The sequence below is a fragment of the Xenopus laevis genome, chromosome 6L (assembly GCF_017654675.1).
Source record: "Xenopus laevis strain J_2021 chromosome 6L, Xenopus_laevis_v10.1, whole genome shotgun sequence".
Classification (NCBI taxonomy): Eukaryota; Metazoa; Chordata; class Amphibia; order Anura; family Pipidae; genus Xenopus; species Xenopus laevis.
Genome location: NC_054381.1, coordinates 151,052,218 through 151,075,955, shown reverse-complemented (window position 1 = coordinate 151,075,955; position 23,738 = coordinate 151,052,218). Strand labels below are relative to the sequence as shown.

At 41.2% G+C, this 23,738-nt stretch overlaps 1 protein-coding gene across 1 annotated transcript in view; it reads right to left on the bottom strand.

Moving 5' to 3' along the window:
- fer1l6.L (fer-1-like family member 6 L homeolog) overlaps window positions 1–23,738 on the bottom strand; it is a 105,405-nt gene that overhangs the window by 29,947 nt on the left and 51,720 nt on the right. The window contains exons 20-30 of the mRNA XM_041566633.1: window positions 18,777–18,901; window positions 17,858–17,992; window positions 17,525–17,674; window positions 16,838–16,948; window positions 16,190–16,351; window positions 15,263–15,425; window positions 13,274–13,497; window positions 10,032–10,157; window positions 5,228–5,264; window positions 3,527–3,657; window positions 3,005–3,136 (exon numbers count right to left, since the gene is read on the bottom strand). Coding sequence (XP_041422567.1) covers window positions 3,005–3,136; window positions 3,527–3,657; window positions 5,228–5,264; window positions 10,032–10,157; window positions 13,274–13,497; window positions 15,263–15,425; window positions 16,190–16,351; window positions 16,838–16,948; window positions 17,525–17,674; window positions 17,858–17,992; window positions 18,777–18,901 — 1,496 coding nt within the window. The remainder of the gene's footprint in view (window positions 1–3,004; window positions 3,137–3,526; window positions 3,658–5,227; window positions 5,265–10,031; window positions 10,158–13,273; window positions 13,498–15,262; window positions 15,426–16,189; window positions 16,352–16,837; window positions 16,949–17,524; window positions 17,675–17,857; window positions 17,993–18,776; window positions 18,902–23,738) is intronic.

Genomic DNA, 23,738 nt, shown 5'->3' with positions numbered 1-23,738 from the left:
CCTTCTCCTTTAATGCTCTAGTGCTTACTCCCCAGGCAAAATAAATTACCCCTTGTGCCTCTGTATAAAGGAACTTATTTCAAATAATTGATTCTTCTATTTCCTACAACATTTATTATTCTAAATTATTCTGATTTCAGGGCAGTTACATTTCCCTTTATCACACAGCCAATCTATGATAATTCTGGTCAGAGCAGGGATATGTTGAAGTATTGGGAGTTTTTAAACCCCCTAGAATAGGACGTAAGCACTTAGATATGGCTATTTAAGTTCCTTGAATTAAATCTTAATGTGATCTGGAGTGTTAATATCAGAACTTGTTATTGGAAAGGGTAAAGTGACCTTATTTAAAAAAATAAACATCTTGAAAAATGTCCCTCTTTTTCTATATACAGTGGTGTGAAAAACTATTTGCCCCCTTCCTGATTTCTTATTCTTTTGCATGTTTGTCACACAAAATGTTTCTGATCATCAAACACATTTAACTATTAGTCAAAGATAACACAAGTATACACAAAATGCAGTTTTTAAATGAGGGTTTTAAATGGGTTTTTATTATTTAGGGAGAAAAGAAATACAAACCTGTGTGAAAAAAGTAATTGCCCCCTGAACCTAATAACTGGTTGGGCCACCCTTAGCAGCAATAACTGCAATCAAGCGTTTGCGATAACTTGCAACGAGTCTTTTACAGCGCTCTGGAGGAATTTTGGCCCACTCATCTTTGCAGAATTGTTGTAATTCAGCTTTATTTGAGGGTTTTCTAGCATGAACCGCCTTTTTAAGGTCATGCCACAACATCTCAATAGGATTCAGGTCAGGACTTTGACTAGGCCACTCCAAAGTCTTCATTTTGTTTTTCTTCAGCCATTCAGAGGTGGATTTGCTGGTGTGTTTTGGGTCATTGTCCTGCTGCAGCACCCAAGATCACTTCAGCTTGAGTTGACGAACAGATGGCCGGACATTCAGGATTTTTTGGTAGACAGTAGAATTCATGGTTCCATCTATCACAGCAAGTCTTCCAGGTCCTGAAGCAGCAAAACAACCCCAGACCATCACACTACCACCACCATATTTTACTGTTGGTATGATGTTCTTTTTCTGAAATGCTGTGTTACTTTTACGCCAGATGTAACGGGACGCGCACCTTCCAAAAAGTCCAACTTTTGTCTCGTCAGTCCACAAGGTATTTTCTCAAAAGTCTTGGCAATCATTGAGATGTTTTTTAGCAAAATTGAGACAAGCCTTAATGTTCTTTTTGCTTAAAAGTGGTTTGCGCCTTGGAAATCTGCCATGCAGGCCGTTTTTGCCCAGTCTCTTTCTTATGGTGGAGTCGTGAACACTGACCTTAATTGAGGCAAGTGAGGCCTGCAGTTCTTTAGATGTTGTCCTGGGGTCTTTTGTGGCCTCTCGGATGAGTTGTCTCTGCGCTCTTGGGGTAATTTTGGTCGGCCGGCCACTCCTGGGAAGGTTCACCACTGTTCCATGTTTTTGCCATTTGTGGATAATGGCTCTCACTGTGGTTCACTGGAGTCCCAAAGCTTTAGAAATGGCTTTATAACCTTTGAAATTGAACTCAGGTGTGATAAACCACAGTTAAGTTATTTTTTAACAAGGGGGGCAATCACTTTTTCACACAGGCCCATGTAGATTTGGAGTTTTTTTTTCTCCCTTAATAACGTAAACCTTCATTTAAAAACTGCATTTTGTGTTCAATTATGTTATCTTTGACTAATAGTTAACGGTTTTTGATGAGCAGAAACATTTAAGTGTGACAAACATGCAAAAGAATAAGAAATCAGGAAGGGGGCAAATAGTTTTTCACACCACTGTAGACCAATAGGAGAATTAATTGGAGTATCTTTTTTATAGACCAATTAGAGAATTGTTGTTTTGGTCATTTTGTCCATAAAAAGGTTATGGTGTTTATTATAGGATTATAGGGAATATTAAGAGGCAAAGGGAGAATAATTCCCAAATATTGAATCAGTTGTGCTTTTTGTTGGAAGAGTATACTCATTTTTTAGAATATCAGTCTTTAAGGCTTCTCTTGCAGCCACTGTGGCCCGTGCTGTTCAGTAAAGCACCCAGAACTCTCCGTAGAATGCCGCCATCTTACATTACATCACAGCCTCCCTGTGCTTTTGTCATATGTTACTCCAAGAAACACACGCTGCAGCACTCCCAATCCTGTGAAAGTGGTTTATTGTGCCAAACAAACCGGGCAACGTTTCGGGCCTTTGAGGTTGCCTAGTTTGTTGGCACAATAAACCACTTTCACAGGATTGGGAGTGCTGCAGCGTGTGTTTCTTGGAGTTATAAGTGGGTCCCTGGCAGAGGGACCAGCAGCTTGCACCCACAAGCGGTGAGTTATAGTTGAGCATCGCCCGCATTTGTTTGTCATATGTTACATTACACCATCCCAGTGACCATTGTAGAATATGAGGCCCTCCTAGTGGCCCCTGCCATTTATAAAAGTATCCCAGTGATCCCTGCAGTACATCAGGCCCTCCTAGTGGCCCCTGTCATAGATATAATTATCCCAGTGACCCCTGCAGTACATCGTGCCCTCCTAGTGGCCCCTGCCATAGATACAATTATTCCAGTGACCCCTGCAGTACATTGTGCCCTCCTAGTGGCCCCTGCCATAGATACAATTATTCCAGTGACCCCTGCAGTACATCGTGCCCTCCTAGTGGCCCCTGCCATAGATACAATTATCCCAGTGACCCCTGCAGTACATCGGGCCCTTCTAGTGGCCCCTGCCATACACAACCGCATCCCAGTAAACCTTGCACTACTTGAAGCATTTTAAAGTTTCCTGCAAAATCTCACAGCAAGGCAAGAAATTAGCATTAAGCAGTGCAGGAGATTTGCAGTAGCCGGTATGTTTGGACAATAACTGGCTTAGAACTTTTTCCTAGAGATTCCTTTGGTGCCAAATCCTTTGGGAGGCGAGTATTAAATCTGCATTTTTACATCAAAAACATGTATTTTTCTTGGTTACCTTGAATTTGCCAATGATCCTATCATCATGGATACTGTGCTCGTCGTCTGTAGATTTCCCTCTGAGAAGCTCAAAGGTTCTGACCCAGTCTTCAAAATTCTTAAACTCACTTTCCAGTTCATTGTCGTATATCTGAAATGGTAGCGTGGTAAAGTGACCCACTGCAATATTGATAGAGCAGTATATATATATATATATATATATATATATATTAGATCATTTAAGAGCACTCACGGGTGTTTGTGAAGAATACTTTTTTAAAAGTATTCTTCACAAACACCCGTGAGTGCTCTTAAATGATCTAATATGCAAACCCTTGAAGCAGCACCCGGGGCTCGATGATTTGAGGGTGAGTGCCGGTTCTACTACACTATTATATATATATATATATATATATATATATATATGGATTTCCACTTGGCACCCAACTGAGCCACTGGAATAAATGTGACAAACACTAGTCTAGAAATATATATAATGACACTATAGGGAACTTGATACATTAACCTGCTATTGCTGTACCTGCAGGGTGGAAAGTTTGGGACCTTCATCTTTTGGCTTCTTTTTGACCAAATCCATTCCTTTTTTCCCATCTTTCTTCTTTTTTTCTGGCTCTTCAACTGTTAAACTGACTTGCCCCGGGGTCTTACCAGCTAGCAACAAGTTAAAAGTGCATTTTAATGATGTGAATTATTTAATTTTACATTCATTTGTTAGAAGGGTTTACTCTGCCTTTAAAGGGGACCCATATGCCGAAATAGGAAGTATTAAGGTGCTAACCAGCAATACGCAGGACACCTTCAGCAGCATCTCATACTTAGTACAGGTATGGGATCTGTTATCTGGAAACACATTATCCAGAAAGCTCTGAATTACAGGAAGGGCGTTTCCTGTATACTACATTTTATCCAAATAATCCAGATTTTTTAAAATAATAATAATACTTTTTCTCTGTAATAATAAAACAGTAGCTTGTACTTGATCCCAACTAAGATATAATTAATCCTTATTGGAAGCAAAACCAGCCTATTCGGTTTATTAAGGGGGTTATTTTGTAAAAGCCAAGCTGATTTTTACACAATATATTCGAGTTCAAAGGATATTTTTCAGTCAAAACTCAAATTTTCGGGTTCAAAAAAAAAACCTGTCAAATTTTTCATTTTTTTTTAAAAAAAAATAAATAAATAGATTTTTTCGAGATTATTAATACCCAAAGCTGGAAATAGCATGAATCCTACAATACACCAGCTAAAACCTGTAGAGGTCATGTAGAAGTCAATGGCAGAGGTCCTTTGGACCAACTGAAGATGTTTGTAGCCTTCATGATGTTCTGGGTTTTTTCGGTGGGTTTGGCTCGAAAACTCGATCAATTCGAGTTTTTCACCCTGGATTCACTGATTCAAATTTTTCCTAAATCAGAAAACATTCGAGTTGTGAGTTTATTTGAGCTATAAAAAAAACTCACAAACTTGACCTTTGCTAAATAATCAATGTTTACAGTGTCAGACTGGGACACCAGGGACCCACCATAAAACCTTAGCCCAGGGGCCCACCATAAAACCTTAGAACAGGAGCCCACTCTCAATACTAATATTCTTCCTCTCCTCAATCAACCTCTATTCTCCTAGTCTCTTTTCTTTACATACTATAATCTATTATTCCATCTATTTAGCCTATTTGTTCTCATAGAAATAGGGAATGACCATGAATTAGGCAAAAAGTTTATCAGCATTAGGGCCCACTGACACCTGGGCCCCCCAGGATTTTTCCTGGTATCCCAGTGGGCCAGTCTGACACTGGATGTTTACATGATTTTTTTTGTAAAAGATTCGGCCGAATCCCGAACCAAATCCTAATTTACATATGCAAATTAGGGGTGGGAAGGGAAAAACAGTTTTTACCTCCTTGTTTTGTGACAAAAAGTCACGGGAGTTCCCTCCCCACCACTAATTTGCATACGCAAATTTGGATTCGGTTCGGCCAGACAGAAGGATTCGGCCAAATCGGAATCCTGCTGAAAAAGGACAAATCCTGGATTTGGTGCATCCCTAATTTTTTTAGAAGACATGTAAGGTATGAAGATTCAAATTAAAGAAAGATCCATTATCCAGAAAATCCCAGGCCCTGAGCATTCTGGAGAGCAGGTCCCATACCTGTACAACAGCTTGTATTGGTTGGAGGAGTAATTCAAATGACAGGTTATTAGGCAATTTAGAGACTTACATGAATCTGTCGTGTCGGCGGCAGCTGCGGCCTTTGCCTTCAGGAGACAAAAATAGATGAGTATTTACGACTGACATTCAAACAGAGCAGATTTCAAATTAAAAGAGCTGGAAACATGGGGGGGCTGAGCATAAAGTCCTGCTTTAATTGCATTGTATTTAGTGCCTCTGTTTGTGTAATATAACCTAATCCACCCATTCAGTCTCAGGACCGGCTGTTGTCACTTGAAAATGGATATCACATATTAAAGTATAGGGTTACTACATGAACACACACCATTTCTAGACATAAACCAGACTGTTAAAGGGCAAGTAAAGTCTAAAATAGAATAAGGCTAGAAATGCTGTATTTTGTATACTAAATATAAACACGAACTTACTGCACCAAAAGCCTAATCAAACAAATGATTTATGCTTTCAAAGTTGGCTACAGGGGGTCACCATCTTTAACTTTGTTATACATCTCTGCAAGACTTAGGGGCAGATATACTAAGGTTCGAGTGAATTTTCGAAGGACACTACGACTTCGAATTTACTTCGACTTTGATTCGAAGTAAAAATTGTTTGACTATTCAACCATTCGATAATCGAAGTACTTTCTCTTTAAAAAAACTTCGACTTCAATACTTCGCCAACTTAAACCTGCCGAAGTGCTATGTTATTCTATGGGGACCTGCCAGAGCGTAGTTTTTGGGTTTCGAAGGAAAATCGTACGATCGTATGATAAAATCGTTCGAATCGTATGATTCGAAGTACGAACGGAGTATTCTATTCGATGGTCGAATTTCAAAGTATTTTCCACTTCGAAATTCGACCCTTGATAAATCTGCCCCTAAGACTGTGCACATGCTCAGTGTGGTCTGGGCTGCTTAGGGATCGTCATAAACAAAGCTGCTTGAGTTCTGCATGGCTGGGAAGTAAGGCGGGGCTCCCCCTGCTGTACATAAGTATGATTGTTTCCCTGCTCAGCAGTTAGGGACCGTCTGACAATTCCTATCCACAGCAGTAAATGAAGGGAGAATTTCACTGCATACAGTCAGGTTTCTTATAAAAACTGTACACATTTTTTTATTAAAGTATATTGGCTATAGGTTTCTTTTTCATTAAAGAAAGTAAAAATGAGAGTGTTTTGCCTTTACATGCCCTTGTTCATCTTTAACTGAACTTTTAGAGGGTTATTTATCAAAGTCCGATTTTATCTCAATATTTTCTGCTACAAACTCCAATCAAATCTGCTCGGGTTTTTTGCGCTTATTTATTATTACATTTTCCCGAAAATTTGGTTTGAGGGGAAAAAAAAATCAGATTTTCACGTTTTTTTTCGGATTTTTCATCCGATTTTCAGGTTTTTTTACGATTATATACCCAAAAACTCAGATTTTTACCCAAAAACTTCAGGGTATTCCACGAAACCCAGCACACATCAAAAAATCATTGGGATTTCTCCTATTGACTTATATGCAACCTCGACAGGTCTGAGATGCCGGATTTTCTGATTCAGACTTTTCCATCCAATAAATTCTGAAAAATTTGTGATTTTTGCATTCGTAGTTTTGTAAATAACCCCCTTAGTATAATGTAGAGAGCGATATCCTGAGACAATTGATTTTCATTTTTTATTTGTGGTTTTTGAGTTGTTTAGCTTTTTATTCAGCAGCTCTCCAGTTTGTTATTTCAGGTTCCAGGTCCAAATTCCCCTAGCAACCATGCACTGATCTGAATAAGACACTGGAATATGAATAGGAGAGGCCTGAATAGAAAGATAAGTAATAAAAAGTAACAATATCTATAAATGGGTAGCCTCACTATGGGGTCAGTGACCCCCATTTGAAAGCTGAAAAGAATCAGAAGCAGAAGGCAAATAATGACAAAACTATAAAAAAGAAAAAATGAAGGGCAATTGAAAAGTTGCTTAGAATTAGCCATTCTACAACATACTAAAAGTTAACTTTAAGGTGAACCGCCCCTGTAAAGAGTCACCCATTATACTTTGCTAAGAAAAGTAGCGCCGAGCAGTTTAAAGGAAAACTATACCCCCCAAACAATGTAGGTCTCTATAAAAAGATATTGCATAAAACAGCTCATATGTAAAATCCTGCTTCATGTAAATAAACCATTTTCATAATAATATACTTTTCTAGTAGTATGTGCCATTGGGTAATCATAAATAGAAAATTGCCATTTTAAAAAATAAGGGCCGCCCCCTGGGATCATAGGATTCACTGTACTCACAAACATAAAAACAAACCATACATGTTAGGTCACATGAGCCAATTAACAGACAGAGTTGTGTCTTTTGCTTCCACACTTCTTCCTGTTACAGTTAGAGCTGTAGTATTTCTGGTCAGGTGATCTCTGAGGCAGCACACAGACCATCACAAAATGGTGGTTCAAGGCAAGAGATGTAAAAGGGCAATATTTACTTAAATATATATTCCAGTTTGGTAAGATTCTTTAATATGCCACTTAGTTCATATTATATTATCTGTTGCTTAAGTGTTGATTTTGGGGGTATAGTTTTCCTTTAAGTCTCATTAGAATTCAGTTCAGTACATGTGTAATGAATGTAAATATTCCCGGCACGGACATTAACTGCTTTTAAATCACTTTCTCTTTGAATAAACTGAATATTAAAGCTATAAAAATGCTTTATGTTTAGAGCATTCACCACACTGTTATATTCCAACATCCCACCGGTCCCATCACTTATAATAATCTGGACAGGGAGATGATTCTATCACCAGCTGAGCTCCTTCTGTTGCATGTGATCACCAACATGTTATACATTGTTCTCCCTTTTCATATGTAATTGTAATGTAAAATAACTACATACAAAAAGGATTCAACACGTTTTATGTGCAATTTATTAACGGGATACTTTCATGGGAATTTTTTTTTAAACACATCAGTTAATAGTGCTGCTCCAGCAGAAGTCTGCACTGAAATCCATTTCTCAAAAGAGCAAACGGGTTTTTAATATTTAATTTTGAAATTGGACATGGGGCTAGACATAGGGGCCGATTCATCAAGGGTCGAATATCGAGGGTTAATTAACCCTCGATATTCGACTAGGAACTAAAATCCTTCGACTTCGAATATCAAAGTCGAAGGATTTAGCGCAAATGCTACGATCGAATGATCGAAGGATTATTCCTTCGATCGAACGATTAAATCCTTCAAATCGAACGATTCGAAGGATTTAATTCCAACGATCGAAGGAATATCCTTCGATCAAAAAAACGTAGGCAAGCCTATGGGGACCTTCCCCATAGGCTAACATTGACTTCGGTAGCTTTTAGGTGGCGAACTAGGGGGTCGAAGTTTTTTTTAAAGAGACAGTACTTCGACTATCGAATGGTCGAATAGTTGAACGATTTTTAGTTCGAATCCTTCGATTCGAAGTCGTAGTCGAAGGTCGAAGTAGCCCATTCGATGGTCGAAGTAGCCCAAAAAACACTTCGAAATTCGAAGTTTTTTTACTTCGAATCCTTCACTCGAGCTTGATGAATCGGCCCCATATTGTCAGTTTCCCAGCTGCCCCCAGTCGAATTTAAACGGACCTATTCGACCAAAAAAACCTTCGACTTAATTTCGGTTGGTCTTTTTGAATTCGAATTTCAATTCAAAATTTGACCCTTGATATATATGCTCCATAGGGTCACCACCTTTTCTGGAAAGAAATACCGGCCTTTCTATATATTTATCTTTTTTCCCTATTAATAACATTAGGACCAGCCATAATATTTACCAGCCAGGTGGCAACCCTATCTACACATCAATATTGCAACAAAAAAATAGGGATACACCGAATCCAGGATTCAGTTCGGTATTCGCCCAGGATTCACCCTTTTTCAGCAGGATTCGGCCGAATCCTTCTGCCCGGTTGAACCGAATCGGAATCCTAATTTGCATATGCAAATTAGGGGCAGGGAGGGAAATCACATGACTTTTTGTGACAAAACAAAGAAGTAAAAAAATTTCCCCCTTCCCACCTCTAATTTGCATATAAAATTAGGATTCGGCTCGGTATTCAGCCAAATCTTTCGCGAAGGATTCAACTGAATCCTAAATAGTGGAATCGGTGTATCCCTACTAAAAAAATACACTTACTGGTTCAGGAATGATATGTAACATAGTAACATAGTAAGTAAGGTTGAAAAAAGACACATGTCCATCGAGTTCAACTTTTTTTTTTTTTTTTTAACTACCTATCTGCCAGTTGATCCAATAATTCACTCTACAATGTTATATTGTAGAGTGAATTATTTGCAATGTTAACAGTGTCATTTAGAAATAAAAAGGACACCATAAAAATCATGAGAGAATCCCTTTAAACTGTATATAATAGTGTTACAGTTAGTTTAATAATTCAAAGGGCATGTCCCACGGTCTCCCAAACCCAACAACAATGGCCACCACTGAATGGGCAGCTAAATAGAGAACCAGCAATACATGAATGTCCAAAATCAGGAAGTCACTGGGGCTCATTAATCAACACTAGGCAAATTTGCCCATGGGCAGTAACCAATAAAATTGTTGCATTCATTGCTCTATTTGCAGCTGGCTTTAAAAAGCTAATCACTGATTGGTTGCTATACGTAACTGCCCATGGGCAAATTTGCCCAGTGTTGATAAATGAGCCTCAATGTGTTTTGCCTTTAGAATACTTAATTTTAGACTCAGCTTAGGAAACCTTTCCCCACTGCCTTAGGCTAAAATACGATTCTACTTGTCCAGTAGGAACCACCCAAACTCCCAGCCCCTTATTTAGGTATAAATATGCACAGAGATAAGGGAAGAATTACCTTCTGCAGCTTCTCCACAGAGGCATAGTATTTTGACCACCAGTCAATGACATTCTCCGCTGATTCATCTGCGATTGTTCTCTTCTTCTTTTTGGTTGATCTCCTCAGTGACCCTCTGACCAAAGCCTGCGGTGCAATAAAGAGTATATCTCATGTTCTTGTTCTGGCCTGGGTTATACCATAATGTGTCCCAAGTGCTAGTTTATTATTACTGGGTTGTACAATATTGTTGCCTGTTTTATATAATATTGTGGCCTGTGTTATACTATGATGTTTATAGTGTTTTTACACAATTATCCTGGTTTCTTATACCATGATAGTGGCCTATATTATAACATGATGTGGACATTATATAAATGATTCTAACCTGTTCTATATGCTGCCCACTATTATCCACATAAGGACCATTGTACCCCATATGCTGACCCATAATATACTAAATGCTTGCATGTGTGATACTTGGGGGCATATTCAATGGATGAATTTTCGCCAGCGTTAGCTTCGCACCCCTTGCTTCGCCAGGCGCAAATGTGATACGAATATGCTAATTCCCTAAAATGTGAGGCCTAGTCCCGGGCATCGGACGCTGGCGACTTTTCACTAGCGTTACTTCAGCTTTGTGAGCATTTCATAGCGATGATGCGATAGCGTTCGTTTGTGCCTAGCAAAAATTCACTAGTGATCTTGAGTTTGGGTTAATTTGCATACGGCGGGAAATTTAAATTTGTTATAAATGTTGGTGCAAATGCTTGAAGTTACCACTTTTTATTACAAACGTCCAGGGAACCTTTATAAAGACAAGAGAGTTAATATAATGCCCTACACATGAGCCCACTGTAAAATGAATGTATGAAATGTCTAGAGAATATCGGTTACCCAAAAAAAGTTTTAGTCAGGACTTTTTCAGGCAATTCCCCTTCAAAATAGGAAAAGTCGCCAGTGTTTTTGGAACTTTGATGCATTTTCGGCACACAGGATATGATGTAAGTGACAGAAGATTGAGGAAGATCTCGCTGCTTTTTAGCACTTCGCCTGGTCTGAGGTGGCAAAGTCAACTCTGGCGAAAGATCTAACATTCAGTAAAATCCGCACTTTAGTGGATTTGTAGAGTAACGATCGTTCGCCAGAGCAAAAAGTCGCCTGGCGATAGAGTGCGAATGAACGCTAGTGACGGTCCCATTTGCTAGCAAATTGGCGCCTGCTGTTAGTGAACTTGCGATGTCCCTGCAGGTGGAACGCTGGCGAAAAGTCGCTAATGTTATCTACTTCGCCCTTTAGTGAAACTGCCCCCATATGTTGACTTTAGTTGTATCCTAAGCTGTTCAATGTTTGATTTTATATGCCAAACAACAGTGCTGGTTGACGTTTGGAGAGAACCCAGGGCAAGTGATTGCAGAACTAGTTCACTCATTAAGAAAAATTTTGGTGTTTAGCAGCTACTCCAGGTTGTTGTACCATTTCCCTCAGCCAAGGTCTGATCTATGGATACGCAGAGAGAAGAGGTATGTGCCCAGCACCCCCACAGTTGCACTCTAGGTAAGTGACTCTTCTACATTCCCCTAATTCTGTCCCTGCCAGCCTGTCATGTTAGTATATGATACCTAGGAAAAACATATATCCCATACTGGTATGGGATCCGTTATCTGGAAACCTTTAATCTAGAAAGCTCTGAATTCAAGGTGCAATGTTGATAAATGCAAGTTAAACACTTTGACAGAAATAATATAAATAATATAAATGCAAGTTATACACTAGGTTGAGTTATTTTTTCCATGAAAAGTTCAAGTTTTTGAGGGTAATTTTTAGTGAATATATTATTTTTCGGGTTAAAGAAAACTCATATTTTTTGAGTTTTAAAAAGACACATCCTCGAGATTTATTATACTGCGACCCTGGAAATAGCTCAAATCTGAAGGAGGTCATGTAGAACAATGGCAGAGGTCCCTTGAACCATTTCAAGGTGTTAATAGCCTGCTTGATGTTCATGTTTTTTTCTGGGGGATTTACTAAAAACCTCGACTACACTCAAGTTTTTCTTAAGGGCAGAGGCACATAGTCAGATTTGGGGAGATTAGTCGCCCCATGACAAATCTCCTCTTCTTCGGGGCGACATCTCCCGAACTGCTTTCCTCTACCTTCCCACCCACTAGAATGTAAATTCTGTGGCTGGATGGCACTTGGAGAGCTTCATTTTCCGAGGTCGCCGGAAGTTGCCTCATGAGGAAACTTCGGAAAATCAAGCGCCCCGAGTGCCATCCCGCCAGTGATTGTAATGGGAAGGCCATCTCCCATAGGCTACATTTTAATCAAATAATTCAGATTTTCAAAAATGGTTTCCTTTTTCTCTGTAATAATAAAACAGTAGCTTGTACTTGATCCCAACTAAGATATAATTAATCCTTATTAGAGGCAAACTCAGCCTATTGGGTTTATTTAATGTTTACATGATTTTCTAGTAGACTTAAGGTATGAAAATCTAAATTACTGAAAGATCCTATATCAGGAAGACTTCAGGTCCTAGGCATTCTGGATAATAGGTCCCATAACTGTACCACTAGAAAATAAATTGGTCACCTGTAGGAAGGAGAATGGCAGTAGTTCCAATATCCCTGTGCTATTATGTTTTTGTATAGGCATTGAGTTGCATTTATGTCAGCATCCAAAGGTGCATATTCATAGACACCCAGGGGCAGATTCACTAACTTCGAGTGAAGGATTCGAATGAAAAAAAATTCGAATTTCGAAGTATTTTTTGGGCTACTTCAACCATCGAATGGGCTACTTCGACCTTTCGACTACGACTTCGAATCGAAGGATTCGAACTAAAAATCGTTCGACTATTCGACCATTCGATAGTCGAAGTACTTTCCCTTTAAAAAAAACTTCGACCCCCTACTTCGGCAGATAAAACCTACCGAAGTCAATGTTAGCCTATGGGGAAGGTCCCCATAGGCTTGCTCAACTTTTTTTGATCGAAGGATATTCATTCGATCGTTTGATTAAAATCCTTCGAATCGTTCGACTCGAAGGATTTAATCGTTCGATCGAACGAAAAATCCTTCGATCGTTCGATCGAACGTTTAGCGCTAAATCCTTCGACTTCGATATTCAAAGTCGAAGGATTTCAATTCGAGGGTCGAATTTCGAAGTATTTTTAACTTCGAAATTCGACCCTTAGTGAATCTGCCCCCCAATGTACTGGAAAGTGTCCAGCAGCAAAGCTAATAATTAACAAACCTCACCTGCTGGGTGGTATCTTTCTGTAGAGGGGACTTCTCTGCTGTGGTTCTGTCTTTAGACACAGTGGAATCAGGAGCAGTGCTGGTAGATGGAGCTAAAGTTGCAGTAGGCGATGGAGCAGTAGAATGAGGGCGGCTTTGTGGAACATCCTTCCTTAGAGAAGGATCGATGTCAACATAGATATGATCTTGTTCCCCTGGATCAGGAGTATCATACTGGGCTCCAGCTGAAATGATAAGGAAAGACAGACGCCATTATAAAGCAATGACAAACTTATTATAAAGTGGGAAGTTGAATTAAGCATTGGTTTGAGCAGGTATCACACAAAAGCTAGAAACAAATGGGTCTCCATTTAAGCTAGAATATTGTTTTTGTTTCAGTGATAGTGGTGCACAAGGCAATTGTATTATGCTAAGATAATTTAAGACCCGTCAGACATAAAGCTGATTACATATTTCTAATTTAATAAAGAAGGTGAATGTAGTGGTATGTTTGGCTCAGTTAAGATTCAATTACACTGCTGTTGCAGCTTCAATTATCCTAGAATGATACTCCTTTTCCTTTACTCTGTGTGAGTTCTTGTCACCGGTGAACTTTTGAGTCTATTTTATATTAGTAATGTGGAAAAACCTGGAATCAATAACATGGCTGCAAAATGATGTTCTACTTATTGTTTTTTAACCTGAATTGCACCTGTCTCTAGAGGCCAGTTAGTTATCCAGAGTGGACACTCTAGAACGTGATCCCCAACTAGTGGCTCTAGAGCAATGAGTTACTCACCAACTCCTTGGATGTTGCTCCCAGTGGCCTCAAAGCAGGAGCTTATTTTTGAATTCCAGGCTTGGAGGCAAGTTTTGGTTATATAAAAACCAGATGTACTGCCAAACAGAGTCTCCTGTAGGCTGCCAGTCCATATAGAGGCTACCAAATAGCCACACCCACAGCCCTTATTTGTGACCCCAAGAACTTTTTACAGGCTTGTGTTGCTCCCCAACTCTTTTTTACAATTGAATGTGGCTCATTAGTAAAGAAATGTTGTGGACCACTGATCTAGAGCAACACTCAAGGTTTATCATTTGCAATAAGTGTCACCAATGAGTCTGACATTCCCAGTCTAGACTACGGAAACTTTATCTTCCAGTTACAAGCAGTGTCTGGTTGGGCCTCCAAGCACCCACCAGAGAACCTGACAACAGGACCACTCTCATAACAAATAGATGTAGATGACTGTTAAATGTTACAGGTCTCACATAGACCTATGGTGGAAATAAGAATGGGCTAATTGGAAATGTCCTTGGCTACGGCTCATTGTCAGGCCAGTTGGACCCTGGACAAGGTAGGAGTTAATCGCTATGTCTCCAGACTTGTCCCTTCATGTGTTTTGGTTAAATATAATACAAGTGTAGGCTGCATTATCCTTAAACCCATTATCCAGAAAGCCATCTCCCATAGACTCCGTTGTAATCAAATAATCCAAATTTTTAAAAATGATTTCCTTTTTCTGTGTAATAATAAAACAGTAGCTTGTACTTGATCCCAACTAAGATATAATTAATCCTTATTGGAAGCAAAACCAGCCTATTGGGTTTATTTAATGTTTACATGATTTTCTAGTAGCCTTAAGGTATGAAGATCCAAATTACAAAAAGATCCATTATCCGGAAAACCCCAATTCCCGAGCATTCTGGATACCACGTCCTGTACCTGTATTTATTAATCAATCCTACTTTGTTATCCTGTGTGAAAAAAGATGTGAAAACATTTTACTAAGTTGCAGGTCTTTCCCAAAAGGGCAGGGTTTTGCTAAAGGTGAAATAGTGTTCCATGCTTTTCAAAAAAATGCTTTTCACATTGTAGGACATTTATTAACTGGAAAAGTTATTGCAAGTGAGTAACATACCAGGGGACATTCCTGTTATAATAACATTGGTACTAAGCATCATTATTTCAAACCAGGCTGAAAAATACCAAGTGGTGACAATATTACTAACCACTTTCAGCAGACAGGTTCTGGACTACCGGTCCGGCTTTGTACAAAAACTGTTTCAGGCAATTGATCATGTGCGTCCCGACAAGAGTGCTGCGTCCGAATGCTCGCCAGTCAACTACGCAAATACTCAGCGGAGGATGCAACACTTCATTTTCAGGCAGTTCCTGGCAAAAATACACACATTCAAATGAATACATCTCATCATACAAGTAGCCAAGAGATTTGTTTCTGGAGGAGTAAGAGGCATGGGACCTGTTATCCAAAATGCTCGGGACAAGGAGTTTTCTGGATAAGGGATTTTTCCATAATTTGGATGTTCACACCTTAAATCTACAAAAAAATCATTTAAACATTAATTAAATCCTCTAGGATTGTTTTGCCTCCAATAAGGATTATTTTTCCTTAGATTGGATCAATACAAGGTGCTGTTTTATTATTACAGAGAAAATTTTTGAAAACTCGTAATTATCTGATTAAAATGGAGTCCATGGCAGATAGTCTTCTTGTAATTCAGAGCTCCCTGGATAACGGGTTAATATTAAAAAAAAGTAGCTCAACAAAAATTCCCATGCCTGATTGAACTTAGTTATTAATAAAAACACTTGATTTAATCAGCTCATGGAAAAAGTCGATTGAGCGAAAAGTGGTAATCGTTCGAATTTTCCAGGAGTTTTTCCCAAAATCACAAAACTTTATGCCTGAAAACCCTGCGCAACGCAGACTATTATAACTTCAAATTGAGATTGGTGCCTCTCCCATTGACTTATACATGACCTTGACAGGTCTGAGATGGCAGATTTTCGGATCCTGGCTTTTTGCATAAATCTTCAAATTTCAAGGTTTTTTTTAAGAAAAATTAAAATTTTGCCCCAAAAAACCCAAACAGATAAAAAATAACCCCCTAAATATTCTATAATAAAACACTCACCACTTCGAACCAATCTCCAATCACATTAAAGTTGGGGTTGCTTTTGTAGCTCTGTATAACGCAGGACTTCACGCCCTTCCCAGCACATTCTATCAGCACCTGAGGCCGATCCACCGAGAGAAGCTGGACCTTCTTCATCTCCCGCACGCCCCAGAAGAGAACCTGAGGGAAAGCGAAACGTCATAAAAACTGGATACGTAGCACTTATATAATTATATAAATGATAAAGAACCTTCTTCCAGTGAGGTGCATTCCAGTACAGATATATGTTAGGCTTGTTATAGGCCAGACATAATGCACTTAATAATTAAATGGGTTCTTTTTTTCAATAAAGCCAGTAGGACAATACCATATGATGGTCTACAATAAACTCCTTAATATTATTCATAACAGCAGGGTTGCCCATTGGCTGTACAGAGAGATAAAACAAAAGTATTTTATCTTAGCATTGCCCTGTACTGAGCACAATTCAGCAGAAACAGCCCCTATGTTTTTCCCTACTCTGTAGAGAGAGATACCATAAAATGATGTCAGCAGCATGTGTCCCCTTCTACTGAGCGCACAATAATGTTATTGTAAAATAGCACTTTAACATAATCTAAAAGAACCTAGTATGCAAATGAAAATATAATTTGCTGTATAACGTACCTCTACTCTGTATTTACTCAGCACCGGGCGGATATTTGCTGGGACTGGATAAATCTGAGCAACATCAGGAGTTTCGATTTGTGGAAGGCTCTGCACCCCTGACTCAGGGACCTTAAGGGAGAAATACATTAGTGGTTATACTTTATAGTCCACCCTTTTGGTTGTCCAGTATAACTGGAAGGCAGCCAGCTCAGGATATTTTGCCTGATCTTTGAGAAGGAGCCAGCACTATAGGATGGAACTGCGCCGAGACAGTTATTGTTTCTCCTCTTCTCATTGTACTTCAATACGACCCAAGTTGTTCTCCCTAGCCTAACCTAGTAGTAGACAGGAGAATAGCACCAAGCAGGAAAAAGCAGGGAGCACCTTTAGCAATTCAAATTAATCCTTTTGCAACAGTAAAGAGTGGCTGAAGACAACTACCACCAGCTATCAAGTTTTGTACATCATGTTAGACCTGTTTTTATGGCTGTAATAGCCCAGAAAAAGTTGGGCTGCTCCCAGGGTGTCCCAATTCTGTGAAAGTTAGATTCCTTCCTAAAGGCTATTCAGATTATAATTTGGCAGAAAATACTGGTCTTGGAGTTCTATGGAACCATAAAATATCTATAAAGATTGGCAATTCCCAAAAACGATGTGATGGTTGACAGATTGTACATACATTTTTAAAAGGGGCATAGCACTTACCTGTAGCAACTCAAAGGCAGCCAGAAGTTCCCCTCCTGAGAGATTTCCACAAAACAAAGGATGATAAGCCAGTTTGGCTGGTGAGTAGGTTTGGTTTGCCAAGATCACTGTTGGGGAGGCCACAGTAGAACCAATGTACTCTGATTTACTCTGCAGGAAAGGAGAAATATACATATCAGAACTTATTTTGAGATACAGGAATCATGGGCAATGCTTGTGACACCACGTTTTCCAGACAAGGGATTCTTGAATAATGGGGACCACCAAGTTGTAAGATCACCAAAAACATGAATTCAGATCCTTCAGACATAAAAGCACCACGTCTCCTCTTACCAGTGCATCATCATCATAAACCTCTATGACAATATTTGGTGGGTCGTCAGCAATGTCTTTAAGTTCTCCATGGACGACAAGGTTGTTAAACAGCAGCATCTGGTTCCAAGTTGGAGAAAGTGTCTGTGAAATAATCTGCAGAAGAATTGCAAGAAATTAGTCCAGATATTTACAATTCAGTAAGTATATTTCCCATTCCAACCCAACTTTGCTCAGGTTGCACAGAGCTTCATTTCTACAGCGATATGGGATTGGTTTTCCAAGCCTGAGACCTGCAGAAGAACACTCTGAAGATCCCTTTGGAGGCCACCAACTGCCCCAGAGTGTGAAGAGCAGTGAGCAGGTCAGATGAAATTTAATGAGAACCTTTGGTCTTGGTCATAAGGGCTGCTCAGCACATTCAGGTGGTGTCTATAAATAGCAAATATGTTTTAGAGGATTATGGCAAATAGCAGGGGACCTTTTTACCCATATAGTGGATCACCGTACCAGAGGCCTCCCCTTTAGACTAGAAGAAAAGAACTTTCATTTGAAGCAACGTAGGGGGTTCTTCACAGTCAGGACAGTGAGGTTGTGGAATGCACTGCCAGGTGATGTTGTGATACTGATTCAGTTAATGACTATAAGAATGGCTTGGATGATTTTTTGGACAGACATAATATCAAAGGCTATTGTGATACTAAGCTCTATAGTTAGAATAGATATGGGTATATAGAATTTAATTAAAAGTAGGGAGGGGTGTGTGTATGGATGCTGGGTTTTCATTTGGAGGGGTTGAACTTGATGGACTTTGTCTTTTTTCAACCCAATTTAACTATGTAACTATGTAACTATGGCAACTCACTAGTAGTAGTAGTACCCACCATAGTTGTGTTTATAAGCTCTTCTGATTAAATGGATACTTTGTATTTGTGTTTACCTTTGTTGTTTGGCAGTGGGAGACAAATGTCACCTTGGCAAATGGATCTGAAAGCCCAGAAGTGTCAGCAGCAATAAGTCCTCTCGCCTGGTACATGTGGGCCCGTAGCTGGAACATGTGTTGTGCTGTAAGGACATAGTAGAGTCTATACTTATTGGATGGTAAGAGAAGTCCAAACGTAACAATAAACACATTTTTGAGCCTATGATATTGAATTCTTAGCTGTACTCTGGTACCTTGATTTGGATCCATACCTCAAGTAGGGATGTAGCGAACGTCGGAAAAAAAGTTCGCGAACATATTCGCGAACTTGCGCAAAAATGCGAGCGGTTCGCGAACGGTTCGCGAACCCCATAGACTTCAATGGGAAGGCGAACTTTAACATCTAGAAAAGACATTTCTGGCCAGAAAAATGATTTTAAAGTTGTTTAAAGGGTGCAACGACCTGGACAGTGGCATGCCAGAGGGGGATCAAGGGCAAAAATGTATCTGAAAAATCTGCCTGTGTGTGCTTGGAAGAGATAGTGTAGGGGAGAGCTGTTAGTGATTTCAGGGACAGATGATAGTAAGTTTGCTGGCTAGTAATCTGCTTGATACTGCTCTGTATTGGAGGGACAGAAGTCTGCAGGGATTTGAGGGACATTTTAGCTTAGGTAGCTTTGCTGGCTAGTAATCTACTGTTCTCTTTAAACAACTGCCATACGTTGACCTTGTAGGCATTGTTTGCCCAGTTTTTTTGGACGCAGCCACTGAAGCACAGTTGCCAGAAAAAATATGCCATATAAATGCTGAAAATAGTCATTTTTCGCCATACGTTGACCTTGTAGACATTGTTTGCCCAGTTTTTTTGGACGCAGCCACTGAAGCACAGTTGCCAGAAAAAATATGTCACGTAAATGCTGAAAATAGTCATTTTTTGCCATATACGTTGAGTCAACGTATGGCAAAAAATGACTATTTTCAGCATTTATATGGCATATTTTTTCTGGCCTCTGTGCTTCAGTGGCTGTGGCCAAAAAAAACTGGGCAAACAATGCCTACAAGGTCAACGTCGTTGAGCTTGTAGGCATTGTTTGCCCAGTTTTTTTGGCCACAGCCACTGAAGCACAGAGGCCAGAAAAAATATGCCATATAAATGCTGAAAATAGTCATTTTTTTGGTCGCAGCCACTGAAGCACAGTTGCCAGAAAAATTATGCCATATAAATGCTGAAAATATAAATTTTTTTGGTTGCAGCCACTGAAGCACAGAGGCCAGAAAAATTATGCCATATAAATGCAGAAAATATGCATTTTTTTGGTCGCAGCCACTGAAGCACAGTTGACAGAAAAATTATGCCATATAAATGCTGAAAATATAAATTTTTTTGGTTGCAGCCACTGAAGCACAGAGGCCAGAAAAATTATGCCATATAAATGCAGAAAATATGCATTTTTTTGGTTGCAGCCACTGAAGCACAGAGGCCAGAAAAAATTAAACCAGTAGGGTTTGCACCCTAGTTTGTAACGGTGGCGGAGGGAGGAGGAGGACGCTAAAGGACAGCTGTGTGTGGAGTCATGAGGCTTGAAGAGAAGGACAGCTGCATAGAAGTCAGAACAAGTCTTCCGGCGTGCAGTAACCCTCCGAGATCCACCCCTCATTCATTTTAATAAAGGTCAGGTAATCGACACTTTTGTGACCTAGGCGAGTTCTCTTCTCAGTTACAATCCCTCCTGCTGCACTGAAGGTCCTTTCTGAGAGCACACTTGAGGCTGGGCAAGACAAGAGGTTCATGGCAAATTGTGACAGCTCTGGCCACAGATCAAGCCTGCGCACCCAGTAGTCCAGGGGTTCATCGCTCCTCAGAGTGTCGATATCTGCAGTTAATGCCAGGTAGTCCGCTACCTGCCGGTCGAGGCGTTCTTTGAGGGTGGATCCAGAAGGGTTGTGGCGCTGCCTTGGACAGAAAAACATTTGCATGTCTGACGTTACAGACTGGCCAAAGGGCTTTGTCCTTGCAGGTGTGCTCGTGGCAGGATTACTGGCACCTCTGCCCCTGGAATGTTGATGAGTTCCTGAAGTGACATCACCCTTAAAAGCATTGTACAACATGTTTTGCAGGCTGGTTTGTAAATGCCGCATCTTTTCGGACTTGTGGTATGTTGGTAACATTTCTGACACTTTATGCTTGTACCGAGGGTCTAGTAGCGTTGCGACCCAGTACAGGTCCTTCTCCTTAAGCCTCTTGATACGGGGTCCTTCAACAGGCATGACAGCATGAAAGACCCCATTCTCACAAGGTTGGATGCAGAGCTATCCATCTCCGCTTCCTCATTATCAAGGACTGCATCATCCACGGTCTCCTCCCCCCAGCCACGTACAAGACCAGGGGTCCCCAAAAGGTCACCACTAGCCCCCTGGGAAGCCTGCTCCTGTTGGTCCTCCTCCTCCTCCTCCACAAAGCCACCTTCCTCCTCTGACTCCACTTCTGGCACCTCTCCCTGCGTTGCAGCAGGTGCCTGGGTTCGTTCTGGTGATTCCGACCAGAAATCGTGCGCTTCCAGCTCCTCGTCACGCTGGTCTACAGCCTCATCTGTCACTCGTCGCACGGCACGCTCCAGGAAGAAAGCGAAGGGTATTAGGTCGCTGATGGTGCCTTCGGTGCGACTGACCATATTTGTCACCTCTTCAAAAGGTCGCATGAGCCTGCAGGCATCGCGCATAAGCACCCAGTAACGGGGGAAAAAAATCCCCAGCTGTGCAGATCCAGTCCTACCACCCAGTTCAAAAAGGTACTCGTTGACGGCCCTTTGTTGTTGCAGCAGACGTTCCAACATAAGGAGCGTTGAATTCCAGCGAGTCTGGCTGTCAGAAATCAAACGCCTGACTGGCATGTTGTAGCGCTGCTGAATGTCAGCAAGGCGTGCCATGGCTGTGTAGGAACGTCTGAAATGGGCCGACACCTTTCTGGACTGGGTGAGAACGTCCTGGAATCCTGGGTACTTGGAGACAAAACGTTGGACTATTAAATTTAACACATGTGCCATGCAGGGCACATGTGTTAAATTGCCTAGTCTCAACGCTGCCAACAGATTGCTTCCATTGTCACACACCACTTTTCCGATCTGCAGTTGGTGTGGGGTCAGCCACCGATCGGCCTGTGACTGCAGAGATGACAGGAGTACAGATCCGGTATGGTTTTTGCTTTCCAGGCACGTCATCCCCAAGACAGCGTGACAACGGCGTACCTGGCACGTCGAATAGCCTAGGGGGAGCTGGGGGTGCACAGGTGTGGAGGAGGAGAAGGAGGACCCAGCAGCAGAGTAAGAAGAAGAAGAAGACGAGGTAGAGAGCGATGGAGGAGTAGAGGTGGTGGCAGAACCGCGTGCAATCCGTGGCGGTGACACCAACTCCACTGTTGTTGTTGAGCTACCCATTCCCTGCTTCCCAGCCATTACCAAGTTCACCCAGTGGGCAGTGTAGGTGACATACCTGCCCTGACCATGCTTGGAGGACCATGCGTCAGTAGTCATATGGACCTTTGGCCCAACACTAAGTGACAGAGATGCGGTAACTTGGCTCTGCACATGTTGGTACAGGTGTGGTATTCCCTTTTTAGAAAAAAAATTGCGGCTGGGTACCTTCCACTGCGGTGTCCCAATTGCTACAAATTTGCGGAAGGCCTCAGAGTCCACCAGCTGGTATGGTAAAAGCTGGCGGGCTAAGAGTGCAGACAAGCCAGCTGTCAGACGCCGGGCAAGGGGGTGACAGTCAGACATTGGCTTCTTACGCTCAAACATGGCCTTCACAGAAACTTGGCTGGTGGCAGATGACTGGGAATGGGAACAGGTGGTCAAGGTGGAAGGCGGAGTGGAGGGTGGTTCAGACGGGTCAAGGAGAGCAGAGGTAGAGCAGTAAGATGCTGGACCAGAAGGAGTGTGGCTTTTAGTTTGCCTGTTGCCTTTGAGGTGTTGCTCCCAAAGTGCTTTGTGCTTGCCGCTCATGTGCCTTCGCATAGAAGTTGTACCTATGTGGCTGTTGGGCTTACCAAGGCTCAGTTTCTGACTGCACTCATTGCAAATTACAATGCTTTTGTCAGAGGCACACACATTAAAAAAATCCCACACTGCTGACTTTTTGGAAGTGTGCGATCTGGCGGTAACAGTAGAAGTTGGCGGAGTTTGCGGTATTGGCGGCAATGGCGGGTGCGTTGGCCGGCTGAACACAGGTGCCGATACATGCTGTTGCCCTACTGATCCCTGCGGGCTGTCCTCCCTGCTTCTTCTAAGTCTTATTCTCCTACTGCCTCTCTGACTCTCCGTCTCTCCATCTGAACTACCCTCCTCTTGCTCTCTTCTACTAGGCACCCACAAAACATCAATCTCCTCATCATCATTCTCCTCAGATGCATCAATTTCTTCTGACACATCACAGAAGGAAGCAGCAGCGGGGACCTCCTCCTCATCACTCATTATGTCCATCTCTATCGTGTTCTCTGCCAGAATTAAATCTGGTGTAAGGTCCTCATCTCCTTCATCTTCTTCTGGCAATAATGGTTGCGCATTACTCAGTTCAAGAAACTCATTGGAAAATAACTCCTCTGACCCCAGTGAAGAAGGGGCACCGGTGGTGGAGGAAGTGTTACGTGGGGTGGCCATAGCAGTGGAGGATGAGGAGGATGTTGTGGTAAAGTTAGAAACGGTAGAGGATGGGGTGTGCTGTGTAAGCCAGTCAACTACCTCTTCAGCATTTTGGGAGTTCAGGGTCATTGGCTTTTTAAAACTGGGCAATTTGCTAGGGCCACAGGATTGCATAGCAGCACGGCCCCTAGCACGGCCTCTGCGTGGCGGCCTGCCTTTGCCTGGCATTATTTTTAAAAAAACAACAACAACAACAAAAACTCAGTTGGTTTTTCTGGAAACGATAATACACACAGCTAGATGGCGGGTTGAAGAAAACACTGTGCAAATAATGCCTACAAAG